Source organism: Mus pahari, chromosome 9 (assembly GCF_900095145.1).
Source record: "Mus pahari chromosome 9, PAHARI_EIJ_v1.1, whole genome shotgun sequence".
Lineage (NCBI taxonomy): Eukaryota > Metazoa > Chordata > Mammalia > Rodentia > Muridae > Mus > Mus pahari.
The window spans coordinates 64890990-64909172 of NC_034598.1; the positions used below are offsets into that span (position 1 = coordinate 64890990).

At 39.4% G+C, this 18183-nt stretch overlaps 2 protein-coding genes across 8 annotated transcripts in view; both read right to left on the minus strand.

The window, feature by feature from the left end:
- Nucleotides 1–1659: 1659 nt before the first annotated feature.
- On the minus strand, nucleotides 1660–4622 carry Bbs10 (Bardet-Biedl syndrome 10). Its single transcript, XM_021205676.2, has 2 exons — nucleotides 4411–4622; nucleotides 1660–4091 (listed from the first exon to the last, which is right to left on the minus strand). The coding sequence occupies exons 1-2, from the start codon at nucleotides 4593–4595 to the stop codon at nucleotides 2135–2137; spliced, it is 2142 nt and encodes a 713-aa protein (XP_021061335.1). The 5' UTR covers nucleotides 4596–4622; the 3' UTR covers nucleotides 1660–2134.
- Nucleotides 4623–6033: 1411 nt separating this feature from the next.
- Nucleotides 6034–18183, minus strand: part of Osbpl8 (oxysterol binding protein like 8) — a 132261-nt gene continuing 120111 nt past the window's right edge. For all 7 annotated transcript variants that reach the window (XM_021205463.2, XM_029542199.1, XM_021205460.2 and 4 more), the window contains 6 exons: nucleotides 17291–17427; nucleotides 15527–15712; nucleotides 14518–14605; nucleotides 13418–13523; nucleotides 11706–11808; nucleotides 6034–10012 (listed from right to left, as the gene is read on the minus strand). In XM_021205463.2, coding sequence (XP_021061122.1) covers nucleotides 9880–10012; nucleotides 11706–11808; nucleotides 13418–13523; nucleotides 14518–14605; nucleotides 15527–15712; nucleotides 17291–17427 — 753 coding nt within the window. In that variant the 3' untranslated portion in view covers nucleotides 6034–9879. The remainder of the gene's footprint in view (nucleotides 10013–11705; nucleotides 11809–13417; nucleotides 13524–14517; nucleotides 14606–15526; nucleotides 15713–17290; nucleotides 17428–18183) is intronic.

Sequence of the window (18183 nt, forward strand, 5' to 3'; positions counted from 1 at the left end):
AACTTTTAAGGTACTGTCATATGTAATATAAAATCTGGGTTCTACATGAAGATACTGTGGGTCTGTGTGGGGCATGATACACACGTTTGTACACATGTGCGTGTCGGGGGTACCCAGCTGCCAATGCACATATATTGGGGGAGGGAGCTGATTTTGGATGTATTTCCTCTATTGCTCTCTAGTTACTCTGAAAGGGTGGGTGTCTCACTGAACCTGGAGCAATCAGTTGGCTAGCCTGGCTGGTAGGCAAGCTCCAATCTGCCTGTCACCACCCTGACCACCATGCCCAGCGGCAGGGTCAGAGGCATGCTGCTAAACCTGGCTTCTGGGTAGATACTGGAGATTCAGACCCAGGTTCCTCATGCCTGTACAGCAGACCCCTTTCCCATAGCTACCCCAGGCCACTACAGTTTACAAACATTACTAGTCAGAAGGCTTTCAAATATCAAGATGTTTTTGTTTTACCTTTCATAAATCCAGTCAGAAGCCAAAGTCATGAACCTACCTATTAACTTTGTAGAAAGTGCATGAAAGCATAGCAGACTCACTGTACAGCCTAGTATTTGCACAGTTAAGAATTTTTTATTAGCTGGGCGTGGTGGCGCACGCCTTTAATCCCAGCACTCAGGAGGCAGAGGCAGGCGGATTTCGAAGTTCGAGGCCAGCCTGGTCTACAGAGTGAGTTCCAGGACAGACAGGGCTACACAGAGAAACCCTGTCTTGAAAAAAAAAAAAAAAAAAAAAAAAAAAAAACCCAAACAAACAAAAAAAGAATTTATTTATTGAATGAATAAACTAGGAGCATGTATTTATGTGTATGAGTTGAGATAACACTGTTACCTAACAAGCACATTTAAACACTGGTGTAAACAAAACATTATTTTGGGTGTTACAATTACTAAAAGGAAAAGACACTGTCCTTATTTATGACTACATATACAATAAAGTGACAGGGAAACACTTGTGATCTACACTAGAGATAACTGTCAAATTATTTGTTGCTACTGAAATCTGGCAAGCAGTGAAACAAAGAACAATTAGTGACTGCATGTAATCCTTACAAGACTTAGGAGGCAGGAGAAATCGAAAGGAACAAATTCCCCATCTCTTCTGGCATTAACTTCTAATTATAAAAGGTGAATTCACAATGAGTAGTCCTATTTTTGAACAGGTATTCAAAGGTGCAGATTTTGGAATTATTTACTGTTGTGTGTGTGTGTGTGTGTGTGTGTGTGTGTGTGTGTAGTGCCACAGTGTACACGTGAAGCTTTGTGGAAGTGGTTCTCTCCTTCCAATTCAGGCTGCCTGGCTTGGGGGACAAATGATCTACTTGCTGAGCCATCTCCCCAGCCCCCAACCAATTGTTTTCAATAAATAGAAATGAACCAAATGACACCCACAAGGAAAATTAATTTACATGGTTCTTAAAAAGAAAATTTGACTTTTATTTACTGCTTTACATAAAAGATAACATTTAGCTGGGCGGTGGTGGTGCGTGCACGCCTTTAATCCCAGCACTCGGGAGGCAGAGACAGGCAAATTTCTGAGTTCAAGGCCAGCCTGGTCTACAAAGTGAGTTCCAGGACAGCCAGGGCTAAACAGAGAAACCCTGTCTCGAGGAAAAAAAAAAAAAAAAGATAACATTTATATTCATGCTCACAAACACTGTAAGATGGCATGTGGAGACCTTGTTCAAGTTGGGAGATTACATGACTATGACATACAGAAAGTTCAAGGAAATGAAGTGAAAAAAGATACATAAGAGGGAGATATAGAGACAAGCGCCCTTAGATACAGACTAGTGCAGACCAGTGACAAGGAGACATATTTAGCCAGTTTTTGTTCCATAGAGCTGATATCTGTTGTCTGAATGGTCTGGTGGACTCAATGTACTTAAGGACTGGATTGACTTCAGTCAACCAGAAGTCGGTTTTAGTATTTAGCTTGAGCTGAATAAATTTTTCCCTAACATTTAGTGTTTGTCTGCCAACGTGTGTGTACAACAGAGGACATCACCCTCTCCTTCCACCCTGGGTGTTGACCACAGGCAGTCAGGTTTGGAATTAAATGCCTTTGCCCACTGAGCCATCTCCCTGGGCCCAGACTGAAAGTTTGAGCAACAAGAAACTGAGCGTTAAAGTTCATCTTCTGATTCTTGGTCACCAGCTTTCTGAGGTTGTCTCTTGATGTTGGTTATTAAATCAATGGTTAATATTTTCATCAAACACTGAAGAACTGAAGTTAGTAATTGGTACTTACCAGCTACTGACTCGAAGCCTGATTGACCACTTACCATGGGTTGACTGGCTTGCAGTGCATGGAGAGACCGCATGTATATGTGTGGGAAACTGTCCCTTCCCTTCTTAGGCTTATAAAGGATTTTAGGGACGCCTAGAAGAGCATCAGCTATTAACATGCTGATGACAGTTTCATCTGATTGTTGGCATTGCTTGGCATAGCTAAGAAGGTAGAAATGCATCAAAATCTCAAAACGTCCACCCACTGGCAGAACACAGCCTGCTGGCACAGCGGATGAACAATAACCCCGAGAAGTACAGGTATCTAGTGACTTGCATATCACTGGTGACGTGTACCCCTTTCCCGGATTATCTGTGACCTGTACATGTTCCAAAGAAATTTCTGTTCTAGTGTCTTCTGCTGTAGGATTTCCAGTGGAATGATTCTCAATTGACAGGTCACAGTTATCAATTATCCCGCTTCTTTCTTGAGGCAAGCACTTCAGTATTTCATCTGTTTGGGATGGAGCTATTGGTGTCTTCTTGTGTGCTGACCACAGCTTACCTGCTATCGAGTCTGCATCTGAAGCCCCCAAACCTGAATATACTTCTAAATGTGGTTGAGTTTCCAATTTATTTTTGTTCTTTGTTACTATGCCCTGATACTTACTAGTTCCTGGTGAGTGATTACGCTCTCTGCTATGGTCATAAGCAAGAGGACTTGGGTTACATTGCTGTTTGGTTTGTGCGATGTAATTTAGATCAAGGTCAGTAAATAGCCGCCGAAGCATCTTAAATGCTCCATGAAAAGCTCTCTCATGCTGTTCAACAAGACCCAGAACCGGTCCACAAAGGACCATACAGTGAGGTATAAATGCACATGTGCTAATCAAGCCAAGATGAACATACCTCTTCGATCTAAGGATGAGGGGTTTGCAAAACTTCACCAAAGTACTATCAGAAATTTCACACTGTGAAGCGACCTCTGGGAGGACACAAGGAGAAAGACCAGTGAGCCTCTGGACAAGGGAAACTTCTTCAGCTGATAAACAGTCCACCACTGATATGCTATTAAGTCTTGCATAGTAAATAACCAGGTCTGGTTGCTTCACACTGGACAGGAGCAGTTTTACACTCTGACTACGTAAGTGGTTCATTATTGTTTTCGTCCTATCCATGATCCAGCACTGAGAAGCCTGAAACTGTGTTTCTGAATTGAGAACAAACTCGGACCCAGACGATGAAAACAGAGGCTGGAGGATTTCTGTTACTATTACCATCCTAATGCCACCATCTGCTGGGCAGTACACAGAAAAGTCTCTGGGAAGCACAAGGCCACCCACGATTCTAGAATCTGAAACAGGAAGGCCTGTCACGCCAATATTCAACTCTACAAAACAGTGATCCAACAACTCAAATACTTCAACCCCACCTTCACAAGCCATACACTTGAAAACGTAGTCACACATCAACTGTGAAATGAATCTGTGATTGTTCCTTCCCACTCTTCCACAAAAGTATGCTTCCAGGAGCAACTCCAGAGAGCGCCTGCACAGTGTTCTTCCTTCAGTGGATGAAGAAAAGACAGACAGGTAGTGCCTGCTTAAATTCTGGTCTACAATACAACCTAGGGTTTGTGTCTGAAACGTCTGCAGAGCCTGGGAAATAGATTTCCACTGACAACAGTTTTTCCAATGCCTTTCATGGCTCTGAATATTTTCAGAAGTGAATGAATCTTTTCCTTTTTCGCCGACTGCATGGAGTCCTCTGAGTAAATGGCAAAGAAAAATAATAAATGTTTTAGCACCATCTCCTGTTTTTTTAAGGTGACTGGAAACACACGCCACTATCATCCTGTATAGGAAGGGAAAAAAAATAACTCAGATTTTCTGTGTTGGTGCCAAGTTAAACCCACATTTTCATAGCTACAAGGCGTACAGATTGTCTTTTTGACATACAGCCTTAGCTTTACTTATTCTTTAACTACTTCACTGTAGAATCCCAGGGATGGGAAAAGAGTAAGAAGTGCTCTTGTGCAGGTGATGAGGTTTGGGGTCCGGGACTAGTAGTTTGGGCAGCTCTACATTTACACTGGTTTTATCCAGGACCACTCAGGATGGGAAGGAGGTGGAGGGAGATGCACGCCTGGCGGAAGGCAGGAGAAGCGGGATACCTGGCTAAGGGATGCTCTAAGTGCAGCGCCTCCAGGAGGCAGCCTCCATCCCTGCTAAGCAGCACCTCGCCGGTGGGCTTCGTACACAACACCTGGCCGCCCTCGGGCCCCACGCAGCGGTTCGCGATGGTCTCCAGCACCTCGGCCACCCGCAAAGCCACCGTCACGGACCCCTGGGACGCCATGGGTAAGAAACCGTGGATAACGCTTCCGTTAGGTTAGGCCCACTGGAGGGCGGAAACGGAAGAGACGGGGAGAACGGCGGAAGAGCAGTAGCTATGGCATCGATTGGCGGAAGAGCCCAGTGCCCCGCGGTGGGGTGGAGCCCGCCAGCCATGGGCGGAGACCGAGTGGTTCGCGCCCTGCAGGCGTCCCTGGCCACTGCACCGCTACTCTGCAGGGAAGGGTTTGGCTGAGGGGGCGTGGGTACCGCTCTCACCTAGGGCTTACTTTTCTATTGCGCCAGCCGCGTCGTTTGCTCTCCTTGCCTTCAAGCAAACGGTTTTAGGACGCAGGACAGACGCAGAGAGCTTGGGCATCGCCATTTCTAGGCTTGTGGCTTCCACTGGGGTGTGCTGCCTTGTCTGCGTTCTGGTATGGGCGAAACCCCACCTAGTTTAACCATTTGAGCAGAAGTAGATGTTTGCCCTTTATTCACATCGATGATCAATCATAGGATTCAACACACTAACCTCGTGTACTGTATACCACCCCAAAGCAGAAATGTTTCATCCATTAAAACACAGAGGCTTCCGGGAGCGCACGAGTGCTGGATTTATTGCTAAGGTGCTTCTTTCAGCCATCCCTTACATCCAGGGACCATCTGTGGTCCCTGCTTTCCTCATTTAAAACAAACAAATTGGAGTAACATACACTAAAACAAAACAAACAAACAAAAACAAAAAAACCTTTAAAGTTCCGAGGTGGATACGCTAGAAAGTTTTTTTTTTTTTTGTACCGTTTCTAACACGAAGTACAGTCAAGTATTTGACATTTACTCACAAAATTCTCATGGTGGATCATCACTCTTGTGCTGTTGTTATACCCACAAGAAATAAATGCAGAACAAAGCTGTCAATGTTAGCAGGAAAGTGATCTTGTAGATATTCAATGACGTTTAACACTGACAGCAGTTTCCTTACCCCACATGGCCATTATTTCTAGAAGTAGCATGAGGATTCTGAGGGACAAGTTAGAATGAGGAAGAAGGAAGACAAAATCAAGAGTCAAACTTTCCTGAGGTATACTCAATAACTCAGTATGGGCTCCTCAGTAATAAACGACTGGGAGGAAAATAGCATTTCAGTGTCTAAGGATACTGCTTCAGGGTTTTTTCTTGGTTGTATTCATCCCTGGGCATTATCTTTAGACTGAAATAGTGGGATATTTCAAACATTAAACAGTACAATCAAGTGCACTGTGTAGTCATGACTGAGAAGGCTTTTACCTGAAAAAGACAGACCGCTTTTATTCTTACTGTGTGGTTTTTGGGGTCATTTAGATATGCTGATCCTCATTTTTAATATATGAAATATGTATAATCTCCACTTATTCCTGTCAAGCCTGTACCCATCTTTTTCACACACACACAGTGAAAAATATGCATTAATACATTATATCAAGAGTCACAGGATCACAGATTGCTCTTTTAAAAAAGTTTATTTAGAATACCTACTTGTAGAAGTTAACATAATTTTACAGATCATTAGAAAAATTCTTTTCTCTCTGCAAACATAACAGGTTAGGAATAATAGATTAGAAATGTATACATTACAAAACCACCTGTGACTGTCTATACATTTACTATGCACCTTAAGAGAATTCTACAGTGTGCTCTATTTACACGGCAGGTGAAAACACACTTATACCCTATCGTACAAAACTGACCAGTGCTAGTGCTTGACTTTATAAACCCATTAACTGAAGTATTTAAAATTAAATGTATAGTTAACATGCCAAAAGTGGAAATAAATTCAACTGAGGTTCTGTGGCTCATCATTCAAATGGTTCATGGCATTTTTTTCAAATAAAGAATATCAATATTATGATATTAAAATAATTTTATGATAAAGAGGCTGATTTTTCTAAATACTTCATAAAGTATAGTCACATTCATTTTTGTCAAGGTTTTCCTGTGGCTCTCACTAAATATGTTAATCTTATTAATAAGACACTGGTCCTGTACAATGTTAACAGTCCATCTTCAATTAAAAACTGTAACAAAATAGTCCTTTAATTGTAACAAAAATTGGATATACTAAAACCACACAATACATAACAAAATGAAACCAAATTATGCAGTGGTGGCAGGTTATACATTTTAAAGAATCTCTTTTTATATTTAGTCAAATATGAAAGACATTGAAATGTAAACTTATTGAATTATGAAAGGTCTCTCCCACTGGGTCAAATTGGAGAATCTGTATAAACATGAACATGTTCTTTATTTATATTTAACGTAATAGTCTACAGTCTTGTGTATGGCTCATCGTGTATGCCATCATACCTGAAATAAACAAAAGCAAAAACAAACTATTTACTGCTGACTAGAAATGCTAAACACTGAAAAAACATGAAGTTTTATACATTTGTTTTTTAAAATTTTGATGAAGATATTCTTCAAAAAGTTAAAACTGCCTTCCACAAAATTCTGTGAATATGGCACAAGTTGACACCCCAAAACAGTGTGAATTCCATCAAAAAGGCACTGTTTACAATACTCAGAACAATCTGACAAGTTTACTTCATTGATGTCTGAGTATGAATATATTTGAAATAGCTACACAAACCCTTATAAAAGTACGGCATTACTGTTTACATATTCTTCAGCTAGATAAAAGGAAATACACTGACACAGACAAATGACCCTTTTATGACAAATCAGCTACAAACATTTTGAACACATTATGGTTCTGTAACAAAAAATAACAAAAATATTTCCTTAAAGGCACAAAAGCATGAAATATTAAATGAGGATTGTATCTCACAAGGCCAACTTTTCAATGGAATGCAGCTGTCAACTGAGCTGTGACAAAGATGACCGCTGCCGCTTTCCAAGTCATACTAAAAACAGCAGTGGTAGGAATTACAAGATACATCGATTGCAGCAGCACACCAACACCACATATGCCTGTTACTGTCCTTTCTTAGCTAACAATATCTCACTAAATGGCAGAAAATTAAAGACATTTAACAACTGTGTCAATTGTGATTATCTAAATTTTTATGTGAGACAATGAAGTTTTGGATAGATGAAAAAAAAAACAAAACTGGTCATAGTCAGAAACCCTAAAAACCACAATGCGTTTTCAGCAAGTTTGGAACAGTCACATACACATTATGAATCCATTTATGAAGAAAGTTAACCCTTAGATCAGATTGTTTGAGGTCAGTCACACACTAGCTAAACTCAAGTTCGATTATATGTTGTTTAAAGGACTTACATATGAATCCACCAATTCCTGAGTTTTGTGTTCAGTTCACAGAAAGAAACTCATACAACTAAAAGCATCAGAGAAGCATTTGATTGAACATAAGCTTTTAGTGTATAAGAAACAGTCACCCTGTTCATTAGTCTCTGACTCCTTGGGTAAGAATCCATTAACATAAGCTCTAAAGTGAAATTAAAAGAACAACAACAGATACCTTTCCAGTCATGGATAGCAACACAAATAAAGCACTGTTCAGATCACAAACAACACAAAGGATTAAGAAAGAGCTCTAAGGCATGTCACCAACAATTTAACATTTCAGGGTTTAACAATGAGACGACTTTTAGTGATCAACCAATCAAGTTATATATAATATAAATTAATAGTAATTTAAAATCATATAAAGATCAAGTTGTACAATATTTACAAAATATCACATCAATGAATAGGCAGTTGAGCATAATATTGGTAGTAGAATATGAATACAAACAATATATTAACAAATATGAAATATAACCCAAAACTCCATAATGAAATACTGGATACAGGTACATCTTGCTTATGCTGTTAAAAGTTTAAAATATTTTCATATGAAGTACAGCATTGTTCTGCTAACACCACATTGTAAAAGGCTGTTTATAGGAACCTAAGGATACCTATATTCATCAGAAAGAGGCTTTCAGTTTGAGCACTGCAGCTGTCATCGCACAGCAGAGTTAGCTAGCTTTCCTTGTATCTCAATCTCTTCTCAGTTGAAGGCAGATGTAGCTAGACCAGCAGCTCTTTCTTAGTTGTCACTCAACAAACCCTTCTAAAACCTGTAGTTTAAAGAATATACATTTTATGATGTTTCAAAACTTAACTACCTTTTAAAGAAGTGTTTTTGACAATAATAAATATTTATGTAAGAACACAATTATTAAACTGAATAAATAGGCAAAACCTCTTAGGAACACAATTTGCCTGAGCCAGAACAGAAAGACTTGTACAGAACTGTAGCTTGCCACAGGACGATGGAAGGAGATGACAAACTTCATAACTTGATATTCTCCAATGCTCAACTTATTGCACATTTAAGCAAATTTATTTTAATGTCTTAAAGGCCACTGCAGTCTGTTCTTACCACCTTTTTTGACTTTTGAAGATATTACATTTTTCTCTTCTATTTTCTCCTTGAGCATTCTTGTGTCTAAATGAAAGCTAAAAAGTATTTCATAAAGAAAACACCAAATCATCAGGATTTCACATAACTTATATAAACACCTCTGACCAACCCTTTTCAGCAAGTGCGTAAGTTGGGATTGTAACATACAGATCCATGTAGCTGCTTACCAGTCTTTAATAGTGAGAGATACACACATATATATAACTATGTATTCACCTATATCCGTAACATTAAATGCTAGGGGTTAGAAAATCTTGTGTAAACTCTTAAAAAAATTTTTCTACTTGTCCCTTACAATATATTAATTCTGATCACCCACATATTTTTTCTTGGTGTATCTAATAAGACTAACTGAACTAGGTAACTTGGAGATGGTTTTAACAGTATAATGTATTGAATTACTCATAATATGTCTATTATCTATCATTTTCCCACTGTAATTCCCTAATGAAAGTTATATGCCAGTCTTCTCAAGACAATAGTTGACCCTAGATGTATTTATAGGAGTGACGGTATCTTTGTTATGAATACTGGTATCAGAATACTTCACAGCACACTGTAGAACACAGGAATTGCTGTCAGGGAAGAGCTCTATACACATGTGGGTCTACTATACTCGCGTGTAGGCACAGTCTCATACAAGTGTTCTGGCACTTAACACACAGCCGATTGTAGTAACCAAACATAGTAGCTCTTGTTTTGGGTTAAGGATAGAAGATGTGAAAAATAGGTAGACATTTCTACATCTATCTCCTAGTTTTGTTTCTTTGATTCAGAAATATTGTGATGCTTTAATAAAGAGCAAGTCAATTTGAACAATGGTCCCAGATCACATCTAATCTTTTTAGTTCATGGATTCAACGTTGAGAACTTCTACTTAAATATAAAGTTTATTATGACTTGAAGCAAAATCAGAAGGAAAATGACGAAGTAGTCTTTCTGTTGCAGAAAATAATCTGTAGCAGGTGTACTTGAAAGTAAATGATTTCGAAGAGCCATAATATTTCTGCAAAATAAGCAACAATACATTTTATAATTATTTTTAGAAACATTACCATAAAGCATCACTATTATGTTATTTTACTGTCATAAGGTATCTAATTACATTACCTAAACAGCTCAATCAACTACAGCCCTGAGACTGAAAGTGCCAGGATGCAAGCTAGGATGCTGTAAGTACACTAAATCAAGCATATTACTTGATGATACCATATCAAACATAGTCATCAGAGTTTAATGATCCAGAAATATTTCTTCTATTTTTAATATAATAAAGTATATAAATATAATTTTATATAACAGAAATTACATAAATATAAATAATATATAATAAAATATATCTTTTTTCTATTACAAGAGTGGTTTTTTTGTTTTTTTTGTTGTTGTTGGTTTTTTGAGACAGGGTTTCTCTGTGCAGCCCTGGCTGTCCTGGAACTCACTTTGTAGACCAGGCTGGCCTCGAACTCAGAAATTCGCCTGCCTCTGCCTCCCCAGTGCTGGGATTAAAGGCGTGTGCCACCACGTCCAGCTACAAGAGTGGTTTTAAGAAGAGCATTTGCTCTTTAGTTGGTTAAGATTTTTTTAACTTTAATTGTGAGACAAGAGCGGAGTAAAAATTCCAAATTCTTTAAGAAAAAGTAATGGGATAGTTTTTTTTTTAACACTGTCAAACTGAAGAATATTCAAGAACCTTTTTAATGCTACAAAATGTGAAATTAGTAATGAGATAGACTTATAGAGTCTTCAAAAGGAGCTGCTGAGTAAACAGGACTTTTCTCTTTTTTCTTTGGAAATGTGCTATGAAGAAAAGAGGGTAAAAGCAACCAAGTAGGATTACACGTATACTTCAACTGTATAATGTGAACACCATTTCAAGGCCTGGTACTGCTCTGGGTGCACGAGCCATCCTGACGGCTCTGAAGAAGCCAGCAATCCTGCGGAACCAAGAGCACATACAGGAGCAACTTGGAAGGGGGCTTGGAAGGAAGGTCGATGAAGTTAGGCAAGCTCATGTGCAGGGCAGGCTAAATAATCAGAGTGTTACAGAAAAGGTGACAATGGAAAGTAATCTAATGGATAGGCTGAGTGTTTTCCTTTTCTGTCGGTCTTTTTCGAGACAGTGCCCTCCCACCCCCCACAACCCCCTGGAATGCTCTACACAGAGCAGGCAGACATCTGCCCGTCCTCCTGAGTGCTGTGAGGGAAGGCATGCAGGCCTAAGATTACGCATGTAAACGCTCACACAGTTAGTCTCCACAATGGACAGGAAGGCGCAGGAACTTCTTTCCTCCAGGCCCATGGTTAAGTGGTAGTAACTGTTAGGAGCTAGATTATGGAATGGCATGTCTCAGGGCAGTGACTGTTCTGCTATGCATGTATTTCAGTTAAGAAATGGCACAGTACAATTGCATAGTAGCCACACAGAGAGGGGACCGACTGCAGGAGCAAGTTAGTCTGTCGGGTTTCTCAGAAACAACTCTTCCTGCACATCTCCCCAGCCACACCCCAGCATGCCATTAGCAGTAGAGCACTCTACCCTCAGAGAGAGAACCCTCAGGACTCCATCCTTCCCTATGGAAGTAGTTCAGTATGGGAGGAATCTTCAGGTTTGAGAATTCAGGCAACAGAAGCGAAAACAGAGTGCATGATTTCCTGTAACAAGGTCTGACTCCTCTGGACTCATATGAGTAGCCACTTACCTTTTAATCTCTTCCTGTGTTTGCTTTATGGACTCAATGGAACTCTGAATGTCTCCCAGGTCTATCCCCTTCTTCCTTCGTGTACTTGGTTTTACAGATTGAGCTAAAAGACATTTAGAATGAAGTTGTACTCACAATCTATAGTTAAATTTAATTAACTTGTGTAATAACACAAGTATTACTTGTGTAATAACCATTTTTCTAGGCATTGGTTTGGATGGCCCACGACTAATAAAATAAATATAAATTTCTGCATTTTTAAGTATTAAACATATCTTTTCAAAACTAGAACACTAAATAGGGTAAAGAAATTTGTGTAATCAGTTTTTTTTTAATTTACTAAAACAAGCAAAAAATAACCCACTTAACATCTGTATTAACAAGGCTGGGGAGGTGGCTCAGTGGCTAAAGCACTGGCTGTTGTTCATTTCCCAGCACCTACATGGCAGCTTGCAGCTGTTTGTAACTTCATTTCCAGGGGCTCAAAAAGCCTCACACAGACATACATGCAGGCAAAACACCAATGCATAGGAAACAAAAATAAACAAATGTCTACACATCTGAATTCCTTTGGGAAGACACTGCTGTCTTCCCTGGCCCGCTGGCCCAGATCTGGAGAGGGCAGTGCTTTGAGCTCCCTTCCCCTCTAGCACTCTTGTTCCTTTCGGTTCCTTCCCACCTCTACGTGCATCTGGTTCTCAAGGTTTCCTGTTCTAAACTATGAATCATGGGATTGCCCCCATTCCACTGTTGTAAGGCATCAAGTGGTCAATAGCTGTTAGCAGGCACATTACAGGTAATACAGTGTAGGCACTGAGAAGAGAGGGAGTTAGAGTTGGAAATATCTGTACATTCCAGAGGTGCACATCCCACACCCATCCTCCAGGCTCTCTGACCTTACACAGGCTAACTCATTCCGAGGGCAAGCTGGCCCTCTGTTGCAGTGACACTCAGTGGTCTCTTTCTGCCATCACCCACCCCATGCCCCAAGCCTAGGATCGCAGGGCACTGGAGAGTTAGAAACTCATCACCCCCTCCCCCAGACTGATCTCCCTTTCTGGTAAGGCCCTCTTCACGGATCATCTAATGGCCTCATTTACTACTTATCCCTCCAGTGTCACCACTGCAAGTAAATCAGGCTCCCGGCTCACTGTAGACTCAGGCACTGTGTTGAAAGTAGATTGAAAACTTTTTTTTTTCTGTTTCCTACAATGTCAAAGGTGTTAGCTTAATCCCTTCTTAACTGTATCCAATATAGTTGACGTCAGTTCACACGGTATCTTACTTGCAAGACACTAATCTAGTTGTCCATGACGTTTCCATATTTATATTCTCATTTGTCAGTGACTTCCAAATACTACTAGCTTATTTAGGAATGAGAAACTCTTTTGAAACATGAAGTGACCAACACTTAGAATATACGTCTTGAACTCAGTCATCACCACTTGCCCGGAATGCAGAGGGGCTGCTCCTGCAGTGTGCAGCTGGCTCACCTGCAGCTTTCCTTCCCCACCTCCGCGTCTTTCCTTAGTGACTATAAGCTGATTGATTGCTCATCCATAATCCAATCAGTATTCATGCCCACTTCCTGTTTCCACAGAAACTCATACATCCTCAAGTTAACGTGAAAACCACTCACATATACCCACACCAGAGTAAAAGATTTTTGTAAAAGTGACTCCCAGTGCCCAGTCTCCACTCCGTATCTTTACCTTCACTTCCAGATGAATCCTGGATGTCAGGCTCCGGGGAAGAATAGCCCTTTACCACTTTCTTCTGTTGCCTTGTTGGTTTTTGTTTCATTTTTGGAACACTAACCTGAAAACAAATATTTATTATGTGAATTTTCACTATAGCCTGGAATTATACCATGTGCACTTGCACACACAGCTGGCAAACCATCGATGGGTGCAATGCTTGGGAAAGAAAGTGCGGACAGTCTAGTGACATTCAACAAGATACGCTGCACTCAGAAAGCAACCCTCCTAGCTGAGTTTACATGAGTACTAAGACTAAAAAAACGAAGAAATCTATGAAGTTACTTCCCTCCCATTCCTGACCTATATACACAGAATTACTCCTTCTTCCACTGACTGCATGTGGTCAGTTTGTATGCTCTTCACCTTTAAGTCTATACAGACACAAATGTGCTCTGTCTCAGAGCATCGCCAGTGTTTTATACACCAGTGCTTAAAACAAATTCTTATGTTAGTCTCAGTGTTGAACATACCCACTGGACGATGTTAGGTTACTTGGGTAAAGCAGAAAGCAGTTTATGGTAAACTGTCTTGTACCTACTTAAATCTGTTGGTAGTTTCCTTTAGCAAGTTCCCCATTATTGTACCTTTCAGCTCTTCTATTCTGGTTGGCTCCTTTGTGTAACATCTTATTATTGACAGTCTCAGGAATGAGTGCATCCATCTACATGTGCCTCTAGGCAACAAGTGTCCTGATGGGCATATGTGTGTGCACAGCCGTCTACTTTGCCCTTTCTGGACTCAGGGACTGATGCTGGAACACAGACCTCATGAGACTGTAGCTATGCTCAGGACGATGTGAGGCAGGCACCCCTACGATGCTTTGAAGCCTTTTCTTGGTCCTGTATTCCCTTAGTTGCTCAAATGTTTCAATAATTGGAGAGTTCTGGTAGTTTTTGCTTTTTTGTTTTTAATGTCTCTTTGGGGTGTTAAGAGCTGCCTGTTATGTCATTTTACTTACCTAAAATTTTAAAATTGAAACCTAACTGCCAAGGATACTAAAGATTTAGCAAATTGATAAGCCTATAGGATCTAGCTACGTTTATGTTACATACCATCGGAGTGCGATGTTTCACTTTGGTCTGGATAACTCCATCTTTTTCAAATTGTATCATATCATTAAGTGGGTCCCATGGTCGAGTACTAAATAAAATAAAAAGTAAAAGAAATTAAATAGCTATAGAACTTAGTTTCTTATTAGATTCCATTAAGTAATTACAAATGCTGTTCTAATTATAAGATTTTCTGTATCAAATCTTCTGATTCTTAGCTTATTTGGAAGAGTACTATCCTAAAGCATAAATGAATACTAGAATATCAAGCTTAAAACCTCACATTGTGAAGCAAGGTGTATGATTCACCCCTTTAACCTCAGCACTGGGAAGATGTGGGTGGATCTCTGAGCTCAAGTCCAGCCTGGTCTATATATCCAGTTCCAGACAGTCAGAGCTATCTCAAAAACAAAACAAAACAAAACAAAACAAAACAAAACAAAACAAAACAAGATGAATGAGTAAACAAAAATAAAAACAGAATTTCCCTTTCTGGGCTGAAAAGGTAAGTCAGTGGTTAAGGGCAGAGAGCCTGAGTTCGGTTCCCAGCATCCACATAGTGGCTCACAGCCATCTAGTCCAGTTCTGGGACTTCTGGGACTTAACACTCTTCTGACAGTCATGGTCTCCTGTACACCAACCAACTCACAAGGCTCATACAATATACATGAAAATTTACATCTATAAAAATAACATTTCACACTAATTCATAGGTTGCTAATAAATATACTAGAAATATAAAGGCAATATTATATATATATATATATATATATATATATATATATATATATATATAAAAAATGTTTTTATTATTATATACAAGTACACTGTAGCTGACTTCAGATGCACCAGAAGAGGGTGTTAGATCTCATTAAGGGTGGTTGTGAGCCACCATGTAGTTGCTGGGATTTGAACTCAGAACCTTAGGAAGAGTAGTCAGTGCTCTTACCCGCTGAGCCACCTCGCCAGCCCCCATGTTATATATTTTTAAATAAACGTTTAATTTACTTACTCTGAAAACTTATAGTGCCATTCTCCAGTGAGTGGGTCAAGTTCAAATAACTTACAAACCCACTCTTCAGTTTTTGTTTTTCGATCTCTGGCAGCTTGTCTTTGAGCTTCTTCTAAAACATACTTTTCTTGAGTAGCTTCTGTTTGGTCTTTGGCATTTATAGCTTTTGTCACTCGTTGCCAGAGTCTAATATACATGTGAAAATAATATTTTTAAAAAGCAACCAGAAAATGAAATATATACAGATTTTTAGTTTTTGTTGAGAGTAAATACTGCTCATGTGGCTTTTGACAATGTTTCTGCTCATCTGCTTAGAACAAAACCCAGTGCCTTAAACCAGAAACACTACTAAGCTCTTTTTGCAAGAGAAATCAATTACATGTGTTCCTAAACACACAGTGAAAACTGTTGCCCGAGGCTGACAGGAATATAGAGAAGGAAGTCCCCAAAGTTCTCCACATTTTTAAGTAGCTCCTTAGACGATTCTGACACACATTCTTTAGGAGTCCTAGACGTCAGGATGTTCCACCAAAAAAAAAAATCTTGGGTGAAGGAATTATCAGAGAACTTTTAAATCCAGTCTCTAGGGCCAGGCCAAAGATGGACTTTTTAAATGCTTTCTAGATTTACATACGCCGATACTGTTGAGAACCACTAATTTAACAAAAAATGGCATGAAAAAATGATTTCCCTTATTAAAATTTACCTTCTTTCACCAGTGAAGTAAGAGTATAACACCACCTTTGTCTCATCTGTCTGAGAGGGACTATGTCACAACTGGAAGAGGCTTTGAAATTTGTTACATATTCCACTTACCTGGTAAAAAAGGGTTTTTTTTTCTAAGTCTTATTATCTCATACTTAAAATATGTAAGCTGGCCCAGAATGGTCCCAGTATTGGGAAACAGAACAAGAAGATCAGTAATAATAGTTCATGGTCAATCTCAGCTATATAGAAAATTTAAGGCTACTTTGCTCTGGATAAAACTCTGTATTAAAAAATAAAAATATTGAATTATATACACATATCAAAATGGATATATGTGTTAATTGCATGTCCCTTGGGACAAAGCATCATGTAACTTTTACACCAGAAATAGAATTTAAAAACGGATGCATACACATTTTCCAATGCTGACAACCTTGACTGTATGTAGAAAATAAAGTACATGTAGACTTGAGCATGGAAGCTGGAGCACAGAGTAAGGACTCATGGGGATCACATGTGTACTACAGCCGCATTTCCACAAAACTCTTAATCAGGAGGTACAAACATCAACTTTATCCAAGGCTCAGAGTTCTAGAAAGATTTCCTGACTTAATGACATAATCTATGGTAGTGCCAACTCATTTAAATCCTTTAGAAGCCAGGACAAGTGGTGTTGCTTGTTTCGGAGGACAGACAATGTGGACTCTGCATTCTTTCCTCCCTTCACCCTGCCAGCCTAAGCCAGATTAGAAAGCACACACCAGGCAGAAGCTGAGTCCCACCCATAGCTCCTGTGATTTCATGCAAACAGAGATTAAAGCAGTGGAGTAGAAGAGAAAAAAGGAGGACATTTTAGCTCTGTGCTACAGAGAAACAAGATGATCTGTGACATTTCCTGTGTCACATACACCAACCCAGAATGCTTCCAATCCCACAAATGACAAACTCTCTTGCAGAGTTAACAATACAGCAGACAGAATATAGTGTGACTGCACTATTATGCAACTCAAAATACTCCTTAATTTTCATGAAGTTAGCTAAAAATGGTGTACTTACTTCTCTGATTCGAAATCATCCTGTTCTTCAAACTTTACAGTGTGCCTTATTAATCTCCACTGTTTAATGTCAGGAGTTGGATTCCAGAAAATCTCTGAGTTATCAGTCTTTTTGTCATTAATGAAAACTTCACTATCCTATATTTAAAGGAATTAAACATTAATAAAGTTTATTTTTATTTAGAAGAGGATCACACAGTATAGTAATACACTAACAAATTCTTCCTGCTGATGAATTCTACTAAAAAAAATCCTAAAACAAATGTTAACTAGTACATTTCTCAAAATCCCAAATTCTTTTCATTTGTATAAAAAATAGGCTGGCTGCACAGAAAGTTCATGAGATTTTATAAGTTTTACTTAACCAATTTCAAATATTACAGGCAAAGCCTCAAGATCTCTATGTGAACCGTCAAAGGAGAGCACAGTGTCTGCAGTCCATGCCACGCTGCGCATAGTGAGGAAATCAAATTACTGAAAAGCATGGCAGGCTTTCATAGCATGAAAAATTGAACATGGTCTTAGACCCTTTGTGTTTTTAGAATAACTATTTGTCAAGATGTAGTGGCACATGCCTCTAATCCCAGTGCCCAGGAGGCAGAGGCAGGCAGATCTCTTGAGTTTCATACCAGCCAGGGCTGCAGAGTGAGACCTTGTCTCAAAATAAAAATAAAGTGAAAAGATGGCTTTACCAATATTCAGATAGGAAGTCAATTAAAACATTTTGCAGGAACCAGGGAGATGGCTCTATGGGTAAAGGCATTTGTCACTGAGCCTGATGACTTATTCCTGACACCCATATGGTGAAAGGAAAGAACTGACCACGTGTGCACTCGCGCAAACGCACACACACACACACACACACACACACACACACACACACACACACACACA

What these genes read in the sequence shown, in the direction of transcription:
- Bbs10 (XM_021205676.2), bottom strand. Translation starts at nt 4,595, where the DNA reads ATGGCGTCCCAGGGGTCCGTGACGGTGGCTTTGCGGGTGGCCGAGGTG. An exon ending in TTAGAGCATCCCTTAGCCAG is followed by an intron (nt 4,092 to 4,410) that starts GTATCCCGCTTC and finishes CTTCCTATACAG; the next exon opens with GATGATAGTGGCGTGTGTTT.